The 21,706-nt window shown below is 38.5% G+C and overlaps 1 protein-coding gene across 1 annotated transcript in view; it reads left to right on the top strand.

Moving 5' to 3' along the window:
• The window catches only part of LOC132385622 (complement C3-like), a 300,827-nt gene that overhangs the window by 13,883 nt on the left and 265,238 nt on the right, over positions 1 to 21,706 (top strand). The window contains exons 5-9 of the mRNA XM_059957796.1: positions 1,361 to 1,455; positions 3,917 to 3,999; positions 5,081 to 5,168; positions 11,131 to 11,233; positions 18,667 to 18,787. Coding sequence (XP_059813779.1) covers positions 1,361 to 1,455; positions 3,917 to 3,999; positions 5,081 to 5,168; positions 11,131 to 11,233; positions 18,667 to 18,787 — 490 coding nt within the window. The remainder of the gene's footprint in view (positions 1 to 1,360; positions 1,456 to 3,916; positions 4,000 to 5,080; positions 5,169 to 11,130; positions 11,234 to 18,666; positions 18,788 to 21,706) is intronic.

Below are 21,706 nucleotides of genomic sequence, written 5' to 3'. Positions count from 1 at the left end.
CAAGATTGTTAACTAACCCAATACCCAATCTAGAATGGCCTGCTCTCTAGTTGGTTCCTTGACACGTTGGTTCAGAAAACTATCCTGCATACATTCCAAGAAATCCTCTTCCTCAGCACCCTTACCAATATGGTTCACCCAATCTATATGTAGATTGAAGTCACCCATTATAACTACTGTTTCATTATTGCACGCATTTCTAATTTCTTGTTTAATGCCATCCCCAACCTCACTACTACTGTTAGGTGGCCTGTACACAACTCCCACCAGCGTTTTCTGCCCCTTAGTATTATGCAGTTTTACCCATATTGATTCCACATCCTCCAGGTTAACGTCTTTCCTTTCTATAGGTCGATGTGAGTAAGTAGTTGAAATTATTTCAGCATGGAATAGATGGGCCAAAAGGCCAGATTCTGTGCTATGATCTCGAGGAGGATGACAACAACACTGGATCTTAATGTAGCATTAACAAATAAATTGTGACTCAGAAATGCATGGAGATAAGACAGGTGATGAGATTAGTGTTATGGAGCATGTTGAAGGAGAGGATGCCAAGTTTATGTGAAAATATAGCAATAATATATAGAAAATAATATATAGCTTATGGTTTTGATTCCCTTACTTAAGGAAATACAGATGAAATTACAGCAAATAGTCATTAAAAATAGTCTTAGAATGAAAATATTAAGTAAATTTGGCCTGCACTTCAGAAGAACAATAGGCGATATGATCAAAGGATGCAAGTTTCTACGATGGCTTCACTGGGTAGATGCTATAAACATGCTTGCTTTGGAGGAATAATTTGGAACCACAATCTCCAAGAAAGTGGTTTTCTATGCTAGACTGAGGTCAGGAGAAACGTGCAAAGTCATTATAAATGTCCGAATCTAAAGTAGGGGCATATCTGGAATACTGGGGAAATCGAGGTATTGAACTTGGGAAAGTGGACATGTTTAGATCATCAGTGATTTGTTTGAATGATACTGCAGATACTGTTCCATTGCTGCTTCTGTTTCTTAAGCTCTCAGGGTTGTTAGGGTTTTAGAAACTTAACATGAGTATTAGAAATCCTCCCTGTTGCCCAATGCCATTCCCCTCTCCTCTCTTTTCCCAAAGTGATGTGTAGTCCAATTGATTATCTCTTGAGATCTGAGATGACAGGAGTGCGTAAGGTGTGCACACATCTTTGAGCTGACAAAGTCTTGGACTTTGAGTGTCCCAAACCACCACTGCCAGATGACCTTACGAAGTAATGACCTCGGCAGCTTCTCAATTGTGTGAATTATCACTTTAATATGTGATTGGAGGAGTGGTATAATTAATACTCCAATTCATCTCTGACATCTAATTCTATTTTCAGAACCCACAAGGTATTGCCGTAGAAAGGAGAGAAGTCATTATGAAAGATTCCACGGGAATTACAGGAAGCACCTACGATATACCAGAGATTGTGAAGTATTTACAAATTCTTGCCACAGAGATTTCTGTTAGAGATCTTGGGCCTTTTTTATTAAAGCTTAAAAAGAATTAAAGAAGATCTGAATGAAACTGAGATGGGGGGGGGTGGGGGGGGAATCACCAGCAGATCATGGAAATCTGAGATAAAATTCCATCCACAGGAATCATACAGTCATTGGGTAGCATCAAATTCTGAGTGGATTTGGGAAGACATTTCATATTATTAAAGAATCTAAAACTGGGAGCATGTTTTCAGGGTAAGCTATTGTCTGTTTAAATGGAAATGAGGGGGAATTTCATCTCGTTCCAACTTCTTAACCTCAGAACTCTGGGAAAGGAATCAGTGTATATATTCTTGCAGGTTTGGATGAATCTTAGCTCCATAGCAATGTCTAACACAGACTGCCAAGATCAGATCTGTTACAATCTTATTAAATGGTAGACAAGGCTCAATAGCTGCATAGCAGACTCTTATTTCTTAAATTTGGGGAGCACTAAAAATCAGAACAAAGAGAAACAAAATCAGTACCAATATCACACACCCATCCAGTCATGATGCAGATGGTTTCTGATGTTTGCTACTGAGTTTGGTTCTTCTGACCCCAGTGTGATGAGAGAATCTGTCGACTCATTTCCTAGATGTGGGAATTTTAGGGCAAGTAATCGGGTTGTGTCTCCATATTTTTAGTCCCGAGTTTGAATCCTACCACAATTAAATGTAATTTCTAAAATAAATCTGGATCAAACTGCTAACCTCAGTAACAGTGACCATAAAGCTAATAGTTAAATATACATTCCTGATTTGTGTGCTAATTCTTAACTTTTAAGTTTTCAGTTCAAATTCAAATTATACATAACACAAGTTCCACAAGGTAGCATAAAGACTACTGTGCTTGTCTTCTTTTTCCCAATCCATTCCTACACCTTGAATTGAATGATCCCAATAATGAACTTATTTTGCCAAAGACCTTTTGAATTCTGGCCATTTCCTTTCTTTTCAAATCCTTTTATTATTATTATCCAAAATTAACAAGAGTACATCGAAGTAGGTAACACTAACGATGTCTCAAGAGAAAAAAAAAACATTGTTTTAAAGATTGAAAAAATTTTGGTGACAAAAAAAGAGAGAAAAAACCCCTACTAAAGCAAAGTGAGAAAAAAACCATTAGGTGTTCAACCCCAGAACCATGCATCATACAAAAAGCTTCTAAAAATAAACATCAAACTGCCAGCAAGAAAAAAAAGTACCAAAAACTTACAATTAGATCATGGAGGAAATCTATCAATTAACTCAAATGACAGTAACGAGCAAATGAACCCCATCTTTTCTCAAAATTAAACATAGGTTCAAAGGTTCAACTTCTAATTTTCTCCAAACTAAGACATAGCATCACTTGAGGGAACCATTGTGACAAAGTGGGAGCCGATGTATCCTTCCATTTCAACAGAATGGCCCTCCTTGCTATCAATGTAACAAATGTTGGTCAGACAAAGAGATACCATGGATATTTTGAGGAATTATTCCAAAAAGCACAGTTAATTTGTTAGGTTGTAAATTAATTTTAAGTGCTTTAGAAATTGTAGAAATAACTGACTTCCAGAACTGTTCCAGTATAGAACAAGACCAAAACATGTGTGTCAGTGTAGCTGTCTCAGTTTTACATCTATTGCAATAACTATCAACAATAGGAAACATTTTAGACAATCTCTCCTTCATCAAATAGTAATGATGTACAATTTTAAATTGAATCAGTGAATGACTAGCACAGGTCAAAGGAGAGTTAACCAACTTCAGAATCCGCGTCCTGTCCTCCGTCATAAAAGTCAAATTAAGTTCCTTTTCCCGATCTTCTTTAATCTTAAATAAAGGACGCTTATCCCATTGTAATAGTAAATTATAAATTCTTCCAATGGAACCCTTCATCAAAGGGTTCATATTCATACTTGTATCTAACAGGTCGGCATGCAATATGTAGGAAAATTACTTAAATATTTTTGTAAGAAATGTCTAACTTGAAGGTATTATAAAAAGTGTGAGTATGAAAGAGAATATCTATCAACTAATTGTTTAAAACACATTAGTCCATGTTCTTTAAATAGATCCAAAAAAGAATTAATACCTTTATACTGGCCATTTCCTATGTATTTCAGGCAGAAATGGTTTGTTGTTCTGAGTCAAAATATCCTGTCCCAACTTTCCCAAGCTGAGTTTCACCTTGTCAGCTGAAGTTAATGCGTCCAATAATCTCAGTGTGTTCCAGACTTGTTTTCTAATTTAATTTTTTTGTGCCTTTTAGAATATCTCATAGTAAGTCAGTACAGTAGTGAAGAGAGGCTTTTTGTTGGTTTTCAAGGAGAAAATACTTTTATTAGAAGTTGATTTGTTAACCACAAATATTCAAAAACTTGGCAAAAATTTCATATAATTCAGTGGTTTAATATCAGATATATTTTGCAGTATTGGAATATGGAAGATTTCTGCAAGTTACGAGGATGCCCCTGATGCAAATTTCACAACTCAATTTGAAGTGAAAGACTATGGTGAGGGAAATTAAATACTGTACTTAAACATGGTGAATGAAATTAAAGGTAAAAGTATAGTTTCCTATGATAGAAAAATTATAACTGACATGAAATCCAGAGGAAAGTGTTTTTATGTGATATGTTGTTTCTACCTTGATATGTCTTCTGTCAATTGCATGTTAAAACAAGTATTTTGGATGATGGTATATAATTCAGTTCTTAATGTTAGAGTATTCACATTGCAGAAAGCTGAACAAAAGCATCAACATTTCTTTTACAATGCCTGTACCTTAAACTCGCTTTAAAACGATCTGCCGTATCAATACCCAGATCAGTGCAGAAATCCCAACCTAAAAATGTCACATTTAATTACTTACAATTAATCTGCTGTTCTTGGAGGGTGGTGTAATTTCAAACTATAATTTCAACCCACCATAGTTTTCTTCAGCTCTCAACCCCTCTGAGGTATCTTCATTCCTCCAACATCCACTTCTTTAATGTCTATGAATGCCATTGTTCCACCAATTGTCGGTCAATCGTTCATCTGCCAAGATCCCAGTTTCTGCAGTTGCTTTCTACATTATTTTTACATTATGTTTGGGACACCCTTTGTATCTCCAGTTTGACCAACCCTTTGTCACATGCATCAATATATTCTAATCAAAATAGCACAATCGCTGGACGTCTGAAATAAAAACCAAGTTTTGGAAATTCTCAGCAGGTCAAACAGCAATTATGGAGAGATAAAAATGTTTCAAATTGATGATCTTTCTCCAAAATTGGAATAGTGTCTAATTTATTGAGTATTTCTTAGATATTTTTTAATCCTAATAGCTCCTTATGTGTTTAGCATGCATGATCGCATTATTGAGATCCAAATGGAGCCATTTTGCTAAATTAATGGCAACATTTAAGTGGAATCTGAATTAATTACAGGTGGTGATTTTTGCACCTACAAGAGTATTTAATCCATTTGTTATAAAGAGTTTTGAGGATGACATGATAAGAAGTGATACAGATTTTCATTGTCCAAGTCTTTTGAAGCTCCTTACATTGTTCATGGGGTTAAACATTATTGTTTTTCTTGTATCTTCATCAGTGTTGCCAAGCTTTGAAGTTACCTTGGCTTCCCAACAGCCCTTTTTCCATGTTAGTGACAAGAAATTGGATGTTACAGTCACTGCAAGGTTGGTATTGCCTTCTATCAGAAAATTAGATTTTTGGATAAATTGGGAGAGAGTTGTTGCATCACTTGTGCATAATTTGGGGGTAGTGTTACTCTCATTTCTGCATTGATTTAAATGACATGAAAATTGCAGTGGAGTTGTGTGATGGAACCTGAATAAACCACTGTTTTATTTCAAGGGCATACTGTTTGAAGCAGTGAGTGAGAGAGTGTCATCTTGCAGGGTGGGAGGCTTTTGAAATCTGTACGTCTCATCAGGAGTGAGTTTTATTTGAGCCAATAAAAAGAAGGGAAGTATAAGCAGGAATTATTGAATTATTGAATTAATATTCATCCTATTGAATAGGATGATTTGGTAGATGAATGTGTGACTGAGGAATTTGTGCAGGGGCAGGGTTTCAGATTTCTGGGTCTTTAGGATCTCTTCTGGGGAAGTTTTGACCTGTACATAAACGACAGTTTATACCTGAGGCCTTGGGAACAAATAACCTTGCAGGCAGGTTTGCTAGAGCTGTTGGAGAAGGTTTAAACTAATTTGGCATGGGAGTGGGAATCTGAAGATAGGGCTGAGGATAGGGCAGTTGCTATACAAGCAGGTGCAGTATGTAGTGAGGCTGATGATGGGGCAAAATTGGTATGAGTTGAAGTGTAACATGGAGGTAAAATTAAGAAGGTGGTGAATAAAGGACTAAATGTCTTTGAACGCACGCAGTATATGGAATAAGGTTAATGATCTTGTAGCGCAATTAGAGATTTCCAGTGTGCATCACTGAGTCATGGCTGAAAGAAGATCACAGTTGAGAGCTTAACATTCAAAGATGCACCTTGAAAGGATTGAAAGTATTGAAAGGATTGTTGGTAAAAAAAATAAATCAAATCCTTAAAAAGAGGGACATAAGATCTGAAGATATAGAATCCTTGCGGGTAGAGTTTAGAAACTGCAAGAGTAAAAAGACCCTGATGGGAGTTATATACAGGCCTCCAAATCATAGCCAAGATGTAGGACACAAATTACAATAGGAGATAGAAAAAGCATGTAAACAGGGTGATGTTACCATAGTGATGGGGGATTTTAATATGCAGGTTGGTGAGGGTAGATTGTGAAAATCAAGTTGAATCAAGAGAGGGAATTTGTAGAATGTCCACGAGATGGAATCTTAGAGCAGCTTGTGGTTGACCCCAGATGTGGTAAGACAATTCTAGTTTGAATGTTGTGTAATGAACCAGAATTGATTAGAGAGCTTAAGGTAAAGGAACCATTAGGAGGCAGTGATCATAAAATGATAGAATTCACCCGACAGTTGGAGAGGAAGAAGGTAAAGTCAGGTGCATCAGTATTATAAGGCCATAAGACATAGGAGCAGAATTAGGACATTCAGCCCATCATCTGCTCTGTAATTTCATCATGGCTGATGCCAGATCTTATTCAACCCCATACATCTGCCCTCTCACCATATCCCTTGATGCCCCAACCAATCAAGAATCTATCAACTTCCGCTTTGAATATACCCACTGACCTGGCCTCCACTGCAGTCTGCGGCAGAGCATTCCACAGATTCACCACACTTTGGCTAAAAAAAAAATTCTTGCTTACTTCTATTCCGAAAGGTCTTTCCTCAACTTTGATGTTATGCCCTCTAGTTCAGGATACCTCCACCAGAGGAAACATCCTCTCCACATCCACTTATCTAATCCTTTCAACATTCAGTAAGTTTCGATGAGATCCCCACACATTCTTCTAAATTCCAATGAGTACAAACCCAAAGCCACCAAACACTCCCTATATCTTAACCCTATTCACTCCACAATCATCCTCGTGAATCTCCTCGGGACTCTCTCCAAAGACAATACATCCTTTCTGAGATAAGGGGCCCAAATCTGTTGACAACACTCCAAGTTCAGCCTGACTAGTGTCTTATAAAGCTTCAGCATTATCTCCTTGTTTTCTTTTAAATATTCTATTCCCCTTAAAATAAATGCTAACATTGCATTTGCCTTCTTTACCACAGACTCAACCTGTAAATTAACCTTGAAGTCTTGCATGGGGACTCCCAAGTACCTTTGCACCACTAATATTTAAATTTATTCCCTATTTAGATAATGGTCTGAATTATTGTTCCTTTTACTAAAATGCATTATCATATATTTCCCAACTCTGTATTCCAACTTTTTTGTCAATTCTTCCAATTTGTCTACCTGCTGCATTTGCATTGCTTCCTCAGCACTACCTACCCCTCCAACCATCTTCATATCATCTGCAAACTTTGTCATAAGTCCTTTATCTAAATCATTGACAAACAATGTGAAAAGTAGCAGTCCCAATACTGACCCTTGAGGAAAACCATTAGTCACTGGCAGCCAACCAGAAAAGGCCCCCTTTATTCCTATTCACTGCCTTCTGCCTGTCAGCTATTCCTCGATCCATTCCAATATATTTCCTGTAACACTATAGGATTTTATTTTGTTAAACAGTCTCATATAAAGCACCTTATTAAATGCCTTCTGAAAATCTAAGTAAATGACATCCACTGCCTTTTTTTTTGTCCACCCTACTCATTACTCCCTCAAAGAATTTTAACAGATTTGTCAGGCAAGATTTCCCTTTACAGAAGCCATGCTGACTTTGACTTATTTTATCATTAGTTTCCAAGTACCTCAAAACCTTGTCCATAATAAGTGACTCCAACACTTTCCCAACCACTGAGCTTAGGCTAACTGCCCTATAATTTCCTCTCTTTTGTCTTCCTCCATTCTTAAAGAGTCCTCCACGACCTTGCCAGAATCAAGTGATTCTTGAATGATCAGGACCAATGCATCTGTCATCTCTTCAGCAACCTCTTTCAGGACTCTGGGATGTAGTCCATCTGGTCCAGGTGACTTATCAACACCTTTCAGTTTGCCTAGCACTTTTTCCTTTGTAATAGCAATGACACTTACTCCTGCTTCCCGACAGTCACAGACCTCTGGCATACAGCTAGTGTCTTCCACAGTAAAGACTGAAGCAAAGTACTTATTATGTTCATCTGCCACTTCTTTGTCCCCCATTACCACCTCACAATCATCATTTCCCAGTGGTCCAATATCAACTCTTACCTCCCTTTTACTCTTTATATAACTGAAAAATACTTTTAGTATCCTACTTTATATTATCGGCTAGTTTGCCCTCGTATGTAATTTTTTCCCTTCTTGCAGATTTTTTAGTTGCCTTTTATTGAATTTTTAAAAATTCCCAGTCAGGCAACTTCCCACTCACTTTTGCTACCTAATATGCTCATTCCTTGGCTTTATGCAGTCCTTAACTTCCCTTGTCAGCCACGTTTGCCTAGCCCTGCCATTTGAGAACTTCTTCTGTGGGACATATCTATCCCTGCATCTTGTGTACTATTCCCAGAAACTTCAGCCACTTCTGTTCTGCCATCATACCTGCAAGTATCCCCCTCCAATCCAACTGGGCAAGCTCTTCTCTCAAGCCGTTGTAATTCTTCATTCCATTGCAATACTGATACATCTGACTTACACTTTCCCTCTCAAATTGCATTAGAAATTCAATCATATTATGATCACTGTCTCCAAAGGACTCCTTTACATTGAGCTGATTAATAAAATCTGAGTTATTACACAACACACAATCTGAGATAGTCTTTCCTGAGTAGCTCAAGCACAAGCTGCTCCAAAAAGCCACCTCGTAGGTACTCAACAAGTTCCCTCTTGCAATCCGACACCAATCTGATTTTCCCAATCCTCTTGTATGTTGAAATCACCCATTACAATTGTGACATTACCCTTATTACATGCCATCTTGCTCCCTTTGCAATCTCAACCCTACATCTTGGCTACTATTTGGAGGACAATATATGATTCCTATAATGGTTTTTTTTACCCTTGCAGTTTCTTAACTCCACCCACAAAATTCACCATTCTCTGACCTTATGCCATCTCTTTCTAAAGATGCAATTCCATCTCATACCAATAGGATCATACCACCGATTTGCCTTCCTGCCTGTTCTTTCGATACAAGGTATATCCTTTGATGTTAAAATCAGAACTATGACCTTCTTTCAGGCACAGCTCAGTGATGCCCACAACGTCATACTGACCAATCTCTAAATGTGCCAGAGTTCATCCACCTTATTCCGAATGCTACGTGAATTTAAATACAGCACCTTCATCCTGCAGTCTTCACTGTTATTATGGTGGAGTAAAAGAAATCACAGGGGGATGAAAGAGAAACAGACCAAAGTTGACCGGAAGGGGACACTAACAGGTGTTACGTATTCAGGCAACAATAGATATATGAGTTCGGCAAGGGTTTTTGTAACAAACAACACGTTTATTAAACACTGAAAACAAACCCCCCCAAAAGGAAACAAACACTAACGTAACCAGAAACAGCTGCTGTGCGGCAGCTTAAACAGTTCTTAAAGCGATGTAACTCAAACAGTTCTTAAAACGACGTTGCAAAAACAGTTCTTTAATGTAGTATTGCCAAAAGTTCGAAATGCTCACAGTCCATTTAAAAGGAGAGACTTTATAAGACGATTTAAATTCTCTTTCACGTCGCTTTGCTTCGATCCCCGGCGTCGAACTTCCCACGAAGAATTTACGAAACGAAACGGCTTAAAGGCACTGACCTTTCCTTTATCACACTGTCCTCAATCTTCTGCTATCCCGCAGAGATTATCACGAGAACAGTCAACGAATTTCTTCCGAATAAGGATTAAATAAGGTCGAACCCGTTTCACCGTCGAAATAGATTCTCCTCAATCTTTAACTCCCGAACTCCGATCTTCACTCTCCACTGATTCTCAAACTAGCAGTATTGTAAAGAACCTGCTGGCAATGACCTTTTAAACTTTAGGTATTAGATAAAACTTCATCTTTCAACTAAACTGCGTCATCACATTAAATCACGCAGTGGCATGAAGTCAACATGGCAAATCCAGCCACGAACTGCCCCTCCTCACAGGGTGGGGTCTTCCTTTTATGACCTGTTAAAAAAAACCTGTCACATGATCTCCACGGGTGGGAAAATGACATCACTCCACCATCACAAGACCACTACCTCAAGTCCAGTATAGCTTCAACCCCAGTCACGTGACAAGGGTACCACTGTCATGTCACAAGTACGTAACACAGGGGTAATGGCAGAATGGCATCACCTGGAGTTTTGGGGGATTTTCGGAATGTGCAGGATAGATACATCCCAAAGATGAAGTAGTATTTTAAAGGGAGCATGAGGCAACTATGGCTGACAAGGGAAGTTAAAGACAGTATAAAAGTCAAAGATACAGCAAAAATTAGTGGGACCTTAGAGGGTTAGGAAGCTTTGGAAACCATTGAAGACAACTAAAAATACCATGATAGAAAAGATGAAATATAAAGATAAGCTAGCTAATAATATAAAAGAGGATACAAAAAGTTTTTTCAAATATCCCATGAGCGGATATTGGTCCAGTGAAAACTGACACAAGTGAGGCAGGACAAATTTCATCAGTATTTTGCAACAGTAGAAGGAATATGTGTATCAATCCGAAGGAAGGTCAGGTGAAATGATTTTCCTGAATGATCCCCAGCTTAGAAGAAATACTTCAGTTTCTAGATTTGATGCAGTTGTTTCCTTGAGATAAAGAAGATTGAGAGGAAATATGACAGGTGGTTCAAAATCAACACCAGTTTGGATTACTTCGGGAGAGGAAAGCTGTTCCCATCAAGGGATGATTAAAAGACCAGGGGAACAGATTTAAAATCCTGGATAAATGATGCAATGGGGATATGAGAGAATCTTAGAGAAATAATCTGACAGGCAACAGTGTTTTCAAAAGAAAATTGAATAAGCTGTTCAGCAAATTATTTTTTTGAAAGAATTGGACATGAGAATGAAAAGATTTATGTGCTGTGACAATTCCAAACATCACTCATTTGCTTTGGAGGCATTTTATTCTCAGTCATTTTATTCATTGCAGATACCCTTATGGAAAAGATATTGAGGGTCGAGCCTTTATTCTGTTTGGAGTACTGAAAGATGGTAAAAGAACAAGCATTGCAAATTCACTTCAAACAGTGTCTGTAAGTAGAGTCTGTAAAGTTTTGCAGAACTTTCAACATCTGCAAGTTCTGATCTTATCATATGCTAATTATATTCCAAGTTTATTCCAGCTCACCCAAGGTCACAGAGAAATTGCTTAACATAAATAATCTTAGAAAACTAACAGCTATCTTTTCAAGGAGTCATTTTAATACTGAAGATTGAATATTTTCCTACAAGTCAATTATTTTGTGTGATGAAAAATTAGATGCTGTTTTTAATATTATGTTGTTCCAATGCTATTTTGTACTTTTGGCTGTGACAGTTGTAGGGATGAGTTTTCAAAAAGTTTGGCTCTGTTGTCATTGAGTGTGGAAGTGCTAACCTTAAGGCACAGGACAGCAAGGGGGAAGAGGAGGAGACTTCGCAAGAAAACATGCTGTCAATGAAAATTCAGAAGAGCTTTCTTCTGCATGGATTTTTCATCAAAATGATACTTTCTTTGCTTTTGTGTCACCTAGAAGATTACAAATTGGTTATTGATCCATGTTAGTTTACAGTACTACAATGGCAGAATGATTTCATTCAGCCCAATCAATCTGTACCACTCTTATGAAGGACAATTCATGTCATATCATTTCTCTTCTACTTTTCCCTATATGTAGGCAATTGTTTGGAGACATATGAAGGTGTTTAAGTGTATATTTTCTCCAATTAGTTATTTACTAGTACCCCCCTGAAAACTGCAAACTCCATTCTTCACCATGTCAAGTGGCAGATCTAAGCCATTCATTTTGGCATATTACCTTAAATAACTCTCTTCTGGTTGTTGATAATTTAGATCAATCTTAACACCTTGTAGTTCAGAACAACTCCATCCATTCTCTTTGCCTTGAAAATTAGAAAAAAAAAATAACCATAGATGCTAGATAGAAAGGAAAAATGAATCAGTCATGATGAAATGGTAGAGCAGACTCAATGGGCCAAATGACCCAATTCTGCTCCTGTATCTTATTGTCTTATGGTCTTATCTCTTAAATAAGATGGAAACACTCATCAGGTCAGGGCGTAACTGTAGAAAAAGAAACAGTTAATATTTCAAATTGTAGATGTTTTGTTGGAACAGACTCAGTGAGAAACCAAGTTGATTGTAAGTTAAAAATGGCTAAGGGAGAGATAATGAGGACAAAGGACTGACCACCGATAGAGTGGAGCCACTTTTGTCCAGATGATACCACTGTTTATAAGCTGCCATGTATCACCTTGAAAATAATGTTCAGATCTTCACAGAGAGATGGAAGGGGGCTATAGAATTGAAATATCAGGAAATAAACTTCAGCATCTCCTTTATGTACTGAATATAGCAGTTCTGCAAAGAAGCTACTTGGTCTGTATTTGGTTTCACAAGCATTCATAAAACCAAATCTTGTACACCAAATGAAATGCCACCAGACCAGAAGAAGTGCAATGTTGCAAAGATGAACTGCAGCAGGTTCAAATCAATTGGTGTGGTTAGAGCAATTGAATATTTCTATATATGTCTTTGACATTCACAACTACTCAGTGAAACTTGGGCCACTGAGCGAGAGGTTTTGAAAAGATGAAAATGTTGATAGTTTTGCAATTAAGAAACAGTTTTAGACATAATATACTTCTAGGGCACCATTAAGAAGGGTACTTGTGTGAGCAGCTCCAATGGAAATCAAATATTCCCATTTAGACAGCTGCATCTATGGACTATATAGCAAGAAATATAATTTTAAAATGATTATAAAATCTATCTTTACCCAAAGTCAATAAAACTCGAATGGACTCTGGTTGCTGATACAGTTCCCCTTAAAGACAGTGGAAGAGATGATGCCATGCAGTTTAAAAGTTCACTTAAGGAAGCATGGCTTTCGACTCCCAATACCAACTATCCTGCTGACTAATGTACAGTCTCTGGTAAATAAAATTGAAGATCTCAGAGCAAGAGTGCTGCTAAAGGGACACTAAAAGCTGGTGTATATTTTGTTTTATGGAGACTTGGAAAAACCTCGCCATTCAGGGATTCATCTTTAAGTCTCAACAAGTATACCACAGCTGTCACTAACTTCATTAAAACTGTGTGGATGAGTGTGCACCTATGACAACTTACTGTACATACTCAAATCAAAATCTATGGATGAACCAGGAGGTTCATAGTCTGTTGAGAGCTAGAACTGTGCATTTAAGTCTCGCATTCCAGGTCTGTACAAGAAAACCAAGTATGACTTGTGGTGAGCTACCTTAAGAGTTAAGAAACAATTCCGAGTGAGGTTGGAGGCAAGATCATTTGCACATCAAATCTGACAAGGTTTGCAGGTCTACGTCCTACAAAGCGAAACCCAACATCAATAATGGCAGTGATGCTATATCCCAGATGAGCTTAACTCTGTTTGTGCTCACTTTGAAAAGGAGAATAAAACTATAGCTACAAGGATCTCTGCAACATCCGGTGACCCTGTTATTTCTGTCTCAGAGGCCAAAGTCAAGCTGCCTTTCAAGGGGGCGATAGGCCCTGATGGAGTACCTGGCAAGGCCCTAAAAACGTGTGCCAGCCAACTGCTGGCAGTGTTCAAAGACACTGTCATTCTCCGATTGTTACAGTCGGAAGTTTCCAACTGCTTCAAAAGGGCCCAAGAAGAACAGGGTGAGCTGTCTCAATGACTATCATCCAGTAGCATTCATAGCTATGGTGATGAAGTGTTTTGAGAAATTGGTTATGGCTAGAATCAACTCCTGCCAAAGTAAGGACCTGGGCCCATTGCAATTTGCCCTTTGCCAAAATAGATTTATAGGCTCTCCATGCGCCCTTGGATCGCCAGATCAATGCAAATATCTATGTCAGGATGCTGCTTATTGATGTTCAAACCATCATTCCTACAGACCTGATTGAAAAGCTACAGAACATGGGCATCTGTACCTCCCTCTGCAACTGGATCCTTGGCTTCCTGACTGGAAGACTACAATCAGTGCAGATTGGAAATAACTTCTCCAAATTGCTGACAATTAACACTAGTGCACTTCAAGGATGTGTGCTTAGCTCACTACTCTACTCCTATGACTGTGTGGCTAGGCACAGCTCAAACACCATTTTTAAATCTGATGATGATACAACCATTTTTGGAAGAATCACAGACAGTGATGACAGCAAGTACAGGAACAAGATATACCAGCTAGTTGAGTGGTGTCACATCAACAACCTTACACTCAATAGCAGTAAGACCAAAGAATTGATTGTGGACTTCAGGAAGGACAAGACAAAGCAACACACAACGGTCCTCATAGAGGGAAATGAAGAGAGGTAGCAATTTCAAGTTTCTGGGCGTCGATATCTGTGAGGACCCAACATGTTGATGAAACTATAAAGGTGGCAAGACAGTGGCTGTATTTCATTAGGAGTTTGAAGAGATTTAGAATGTCACCAAAACACTTTCATATTTCAACAGATGCACTATGGAAAGCATTCTGACTGGGTGAGTTACCATCTGGTACGGGGTGCAATTGCACATGAGTGAAGTAAGCTGCAGAGAGTTGTAAAATTACCCATCTCCATAATGGGCACTAGCTTCCATAGTATCCAGGACATCTTCAAGGAGCAGTGCCTCAGAAAGGCAGCCTCCATCATTAAGGACCTCCACCACCCAGGACATGCCTCTTCTCATTGTTGCCATCAGGAAGGAGGTACAGAAGTCTGAAGGCATACACTCATAGAAGGCATACAAGCTTCTTCCCCTCTGCCATCTGATTACTAAATGGTCACTGCCTCACTATTATTTAAAATTTCTTTTTTTGCACTACTTATTTAATTTAACTACTTAATACATGTATGTACTTACTGTAATTCAGTTTTCTTTTTCTCTCTATTATCATGTTTTCCGTTGTACTGTTGCCACAAAGTTAACAAATTTCATGGCATATGCTGATGATATTAAACCTGATTCTGATTCAATTCAGGACACAGTAATATAACTCAAGTCTTCACAATTCACAATGTACCATGGACAGCACCCTAAATGGCTGCATTAGCATCCTGGATACAAGCCTCCATTGCATCCAGGACACCTTCAAAGAGCAATGCTTCAATAGATTTCAATAAATACATTTAACATCAGAGAAATGTATACAATATACATCCTGAAATTATTTTTCTTCACAGATATCCATGAAAACAGAAGTGCCACAAAGAATGACTGACAGTTAAATGTTAGAACCCCAAAGCCCCTCCCAATTCCCCCTTCCTCATAAGCAGCAGCAACCAACAACCCCACCCCACCCGCACCGGCAAAAAAGCATCGGCACCCTCCACTGAGCATTCAGGAGCCTCAATAATGACACAGACTTGCAGTATCCCAAAAACAACTCGTTCACCCAGTAATTCAACATACCACAGGATTTCTCTCTCTCCCCCCCCCCAAGGGAAAACAAAGTGTCTCTGTTTCATAGCGAGAGGGAAGACACAACAAGCAACTCACTGATTTATAAAATTAAAAGTCTGTTGTGTCACTTTTCCCGCGCTCTGTGCCCAGAGAGTCAGCACCAAAAACATGCAATTCTCTGGACACGTAACCTCTGGCAACTAGCCCACTGCTCCCGATGTTCTGTGTTCTCCCACGACACTTCAGTCAAGGACATCGGCCTAGAATCAGCGTGTCTCCACAGCCACAAAAACCCAGAACCCTGAAGGCACACTCGGCTTCCAGGCTGCGTCCTTGGGATATCAAAAAGCAGCCAGTCATGAGATCGTGAGAGTGGGTCCCATTCCCGCAAAGAGCTGAAGTCAGAGTGTAACTCCAGGTCAGGGTCTTCAAAAGAAACCCCCACACCCTGAAAAGCAAAAAAAAACAGATATCAAAGATGGAAATAGAGCTGTTTCCAAAGATGCAAGCAAAGGAGTCACTGTTTAGTGCCATCTTGACTTCGGCTTGCCTCCACCTTAGGAAGGTGGCATCCATCGTTAAGGACGCCCATTTCCCAGATCATGCTCACTTCTCATTGCTACCATCAGAAAGGATTTACTGGAGCCTAAGGCACACACTCAATGATTCAGGAACAGCTTCTTCTCCTCTGCCATTAGATTTCTGAATGGGCATTGAACCCCTGAACATGACCTCACTATTTTTTGCACTACATATTTAATTTAGCAACATTATGTGTATAATAACTGTAATTTAGTTTTTTATTATGTTGTATTGCAATCTAATGCTGCCGCAGAAACAACAGACTTCATGATATATTCCAATGATATTATAACCATATAACAATCACAGCACGGAAACAGGCCATCTCAGCCCTCCTAGTCCGTGCTGAACTCTTAATCTCACCTAGTCCCACCTACCCGCACTCAGCCCATAACCCTCCACTCCTTTCCTGTCCATATACCTATCCAATTTTACCTTAAATGACACAATATGGAATTGGGTTCTGAAAAATTAACTTGTTAGAATTAACAACTAAACAAAAGGCATAACAATAATTTCTGAAGCCACTGACTGTTTCATTGGAACTGAAGCACTGCATCAATTAAGGCTTGTATTGCTGTTACCTCAGATCAGAAAATTGGCCCAAATTTCTTGGCTTGGCAAAGGTGGGTATTTTATTTATTTGATTAAACTTTATACAAATTCAATCACCTTCAATTTCTGTAATGAATGGTAATAGAAATAAATAATGTCAGCACTTTCAAAACAAATTGCTTTCTTTGCCTATTACCCTGCTCTAACTTACAACTCCACCCCTTCCCTCTTGACTCATACACCCCAACATATATGAAATGTTCAATAACATCATTACCAAGCTTTTCCCTGTACCTAATCATACCTAATAAAGTGGTCCTTGAATGTATGTTCAAAGTTCAAAGTGCATTTATTATCAAAGTATGTATGCAGTATACAGCCCTGAGATTCCCCTTCCCACAGACAGCCATGAAAACAAGAAACACCCTAAAAAGACAGCACCCAATGCACAAAAAAGAGAACAAATCACGCAAACAGCAAAAAACACAACATATAAAACATCATGCTGCAGAATCATTGAAACACTCTAGAAATATACAGTTTAATTCAATTTAGTGCTGTGCCATTCATTGACTGCAAGCCACAGAGCCAGTCCGCCTGGATCAAAATTGCACAAAATAGCAATGAAAAGATGCGCAACCAGAACCACATATAGCATGCATGCAGAACCCAGTCCACAAATCACATTGATTAAACCTTGTCCGAGACTCAAGACTCCAGCACACCCTCCAGCAGCTTCGAGCGAGAGGGAGAGAAAGCCAAGTCAAACATTGTCACTTTCCTCCGGATGTTAGCAAACAAGAACAAGAGTGAAAGATCAGTTAAAAGCAGGTACCTTCCTCTGCAGCAGTGAGTGACAGGGAGAGAGAGAGACCATTCAAACACAAGCAGAAGGTGCTGAACTCCTGCTCACCTTTCCCTGTCATCCTTGTTGACTTCAATCAGGGTTGCTCATTAATTGGTGAGAAATGGAGTCTCATTCCCTGTCTCCAGGCGTCTTGGCTTCCAGGCTGCACACTCCACTCGAAACCTCCCCAAACTCCTTGGATACATCAAAGTGCCAGATCAGTCATAAGCCCAAAAACACACCATCAAAATGTAAATCATGGGTTCCAATTACACGCAGTTTAGTAGCAGAATCATATTTGGAAGATGATGAAGTACAAGAAGTAGGGTGGCACCTTTTGGCATGTGGTTCATTGGTGCAATCTTCTTCAGATGATGTTCATGGTCTTCTGCTACCATTGCCCACCCACCTCAAGGTTCAACCTGTTGTACGTTTGGAGATGCTCTTCCACACACACTGTTATAACAGGCAGCTGTTTGAGTTACTGTTGCTGGCTGTCAATTTGAATCAGTCTGGCCATTCTCCTCAGAACTCTCTCATTAACAAGGCATTTTCTCCCACAGAACAGCCACTCACTAGATTTTTTATTGTGTTTTGTCAAATTCTCTGTGAACACTAGACTATTGTGCAGGAAAACGCCAGATCAGTAGCTTTTGGGATACTCTTGACCATGTTTACATTCTTTCATGCATTGAGTTGTTGTCACATGATTGGTTGATTAGATACTTGCATTCTGAGCTTGAGGACAGTTGTACCTAATGATTTGCCCACTGAGTGTTGTTTCATTCATATTAAACATAAAAAGTTTAAGTAGTTCTAAGTGTTTTAATTTAAGTATTTTTGCAGTGAATTCTTCAGTTACTTCTCATTTTATATAAAAATACAACACAAAATACAGATTATTACAAAAAATGCAGTGAAACATAGTATCAATGAGAAAAGTGGAATTATATGTTAGGAGAGAGAGGATATAAGAGATAGATATATTTATGTATATTTGCATGTATATTTTCTTATAAAAATTTACCATTGGCATCACCACAGAAAATCAGATGCAATATCAGAAACTCTCTGAACCCTTTACTTGCAGATTACAAATGGCCATGGAATAGCTAAACTGACTACAGACCAGTTGACTAAGAGTTTTAATGACATTAACTCACTGGTTGGGAGTTCAATCTATGTCACTGCAAGTGTTATTACACATACAGGTGAGTGTTTCTCTTAATGCATTTTAAAAAACAATATCATAATGGTTATGTTCTGTTATAACGGCATTGAAGATCTTGTCATAGTTTATAATTTTATTGCTGGTTATACGTATATTAGCTATCTTTGACATTGTATAATGTGGATGGGTCTCCCTTTGTGTTATCAGCTTAAGCTAGTCAGAATCATCTAGAAAAGAAAAAGATTTAAATGAGTTAGTGATACACATGGCTATTTGCATTTTTGCTGTACAGGAGTATTTGCATACAGCTGTGTAAGGTCCAATTTGCATTCATTGTAAACTGTTAAACTGTTCACATCCACAAGTCCAGATTGTGAGAAGATCTTTCTTGTTGGAACAGTTCAGAAACTTTAAATTTTCTCCTTTGTCCTGGAAAAAGAGTCACCAGAGATCTATCAAAATATTTAATGGAATTACAAAATTGACATGCATACAGCATTAAACTATTAAATAATTCTACTTCCAAGGTACAACTTCTACTGTCTTCAGGTGTGAAAACTGCAGGTTCATAAAAATGAGATCATCTGAAATGAATCCTGAAATACAGCTTGTTCACAGTTAATAAAGGTTTGAACTTCCTAAAGGAGTAATATGTCAACATTTACATTGCAGGAAGTACAGTATTTATAAGGTTGCAATGAACCAAAAATGGACTACACTCTTCCTGACAAACTGAAATATGTAAATCAAAATATACAAACCATTCTTTGAATGGTCTTTGTTGCCCCCTTTTATATAGCTTGTTTAATTAACCTTCCTCTTGTGGGTTGGAGCAGTTGGGGAGAAGAGCCGGTTTCCATGCTATATGACTCTACAGCTTTTTCTCAGTGACCAAGTCAAATATGTTGTTAGATGTTACTGTTCTTCATGAATCTTTGTTTGAAAGTTAATTTGCAACTGAGTTCAACAGCCTTACTGTAACAAATATATCTTTAGTTAAGCAATAAATTGAATTCAATACTTTTTGCAGGCAAATTTTAAGTAAATAGTAGAGAAATAAATAGCTAGAAGAGTTTAGCAGATAGCATCACCGGAGGCAAGGTGATGGCTGATAATTCCAAACCCTATATCAGGTTTCTTAAGTAAATATTTATTAACTGAGGCAAGCTGGATATCAACCATTGCTTTATTGATGCTAGTCTAATTCTGGAATCAGGACTTGATTAAGGTCTTGGATCAAAACTTCGATACTTTGTTCCTTACTATAGATGTTGCCTGACCTGCTGAGTTTCTCCAATATTTTGTATGTTTTACACTGCATTTCCAGCATCAGCATGTTCATAATTAGGCGAGCATTGATAAAGGAATAGCTGATATGCAGCTCTCCCCAGTCAATAAAAAATAGATTTAAATGGCATAAATGTACTATAAATTACAAATTCAATAAATCATGCAATAAAAGGAAAAATGTGATAGTGTTTATGGGTTCATGGATAGTTCAGAAATCTGATTAACAGAAGGGAACAAACTATTCCTGAATAGTTGAGTGTGGGCCTTCAGGCTCCCCAACTGCTGTAATGAGAATGGAAGCAGTGGTTAATAATGGAAACTGCCTTCTTGAGGCACCAACCTTTACCCCATGGAACATGATCTGGAATGCAGTATAGCAGCATCTTCTCAAGAGTATTTGCTGAATAAAAAGGCATAGTATAACTGTTTTATGATCTTTAAGTAATGTTGTGGATTGTACTCTTTAAATCTGTATTTTTTTTCTCTCTGTGTAACCTGCTCTTCAGCAGCCAGCCATGCTGTCATTAACTACACATGGATGAGAGGGCATCTCTTATGATGATAGGATGAGGGAGCTAGGGCTGTTCTCTTTGGAGCAAAGAAGGATGAGAGTTGACTTGATAAAGGTGTACAAGAGAATAAGAGGCATAGAGCAAGGAATGGACAGCCAGATGCTTTTTTCCTAGGGCAGAAATAACCAATACAAGGGGGCATAATTTTAAGGTGATTGGAGAAAATTAGAGGGAGAATGTCAGAGATACATTTCTTATATTGAGAGTAGTGGGTGTATGGAACACCATGCCAGGTGTGGTGGTAGAGCCTGATACATTAAGGACATTTAAGAAACTCTCAGATTTGTAAATGAATGAAAGAACAATGGAGAGCTCTGTGTAATTGGAGGGTTGGATTGATCTTAGAGTACTACACAATACTGTGCTGTACTGTTTAATGTTCTATATTCTATTAAAATTCTAAAATGCACTCTGGACCCATACTAGAATTTGCACACTCATCATGGACAATGAGGAACAATGAAGAGTCTTGTAGAACACTCTGACACTTAGAAAAGTAGTCTCTTGTTACTGGTCCAGATGCGGAACTACAGTGTTTAGATCTACAGAAGCAAAACTACAGAGATAAGTGGAAGCAGTAGAAATGCTTAGAAGATCAAGTGGAATCAGTGAGTAATGGAACTGATGAGAGACCTAGCGATCAGGGTTAGGACCCAGTTGCATGAGTATCTGAGACTAGAATTGAGACTGGATACAAGACTGAAATGAGGGTTCTAAATTAGATGCTAGATGAGAATCCAGAGCTGATGATTAAGCACCAAGCCTCAGTTCAGGTAATCTTCAAATATTAAAATCCTGACAGCAAAACATGGCTGCCAATTAGCAGGGAGGACCTGAATCTTTAAAGGGGCCACATCAGCTATACATATTCCGGAGAGCTGGAGCATCTAAACCCCAGAAGTTGACATGGTCGGGTGCATATTGTAACAGGACCCCCTCCCCAATGGTTGACTCCTGATGACCCTGGCTGTTAGGAAAGACAATGATGGTAGTCATAGATGAAAGCTGGATCCAAGATGCCAGATCAGCACAATTCTTCAGGACAAAATCCTTCCCAGTCAACGAGAAACTGCCAAACACCCCGAACAGTTCATGAA

This window comes from Hypanus sabinus (genome assembly GCF_030144855.1).
Source record: "Hypanus sabinus isolate sHypSab1 chromosome X1 unlocalized genomic scaffold, sHypSab1.hap1 SUPER_X1_unloc_2, whole genome shotgun sequence".
Taxonomy (NCBI): Eukaryota; Metazoa; Chordata; class Chondrichthyes; order Myliobatiformes; family Dasyatidae; genus Hypanus; species Hypanus sabinus.
Note: the sequence above shows the minus strand (reverse complement) of the source record. Positions and strands in the feature narration are given on the sequence as shown.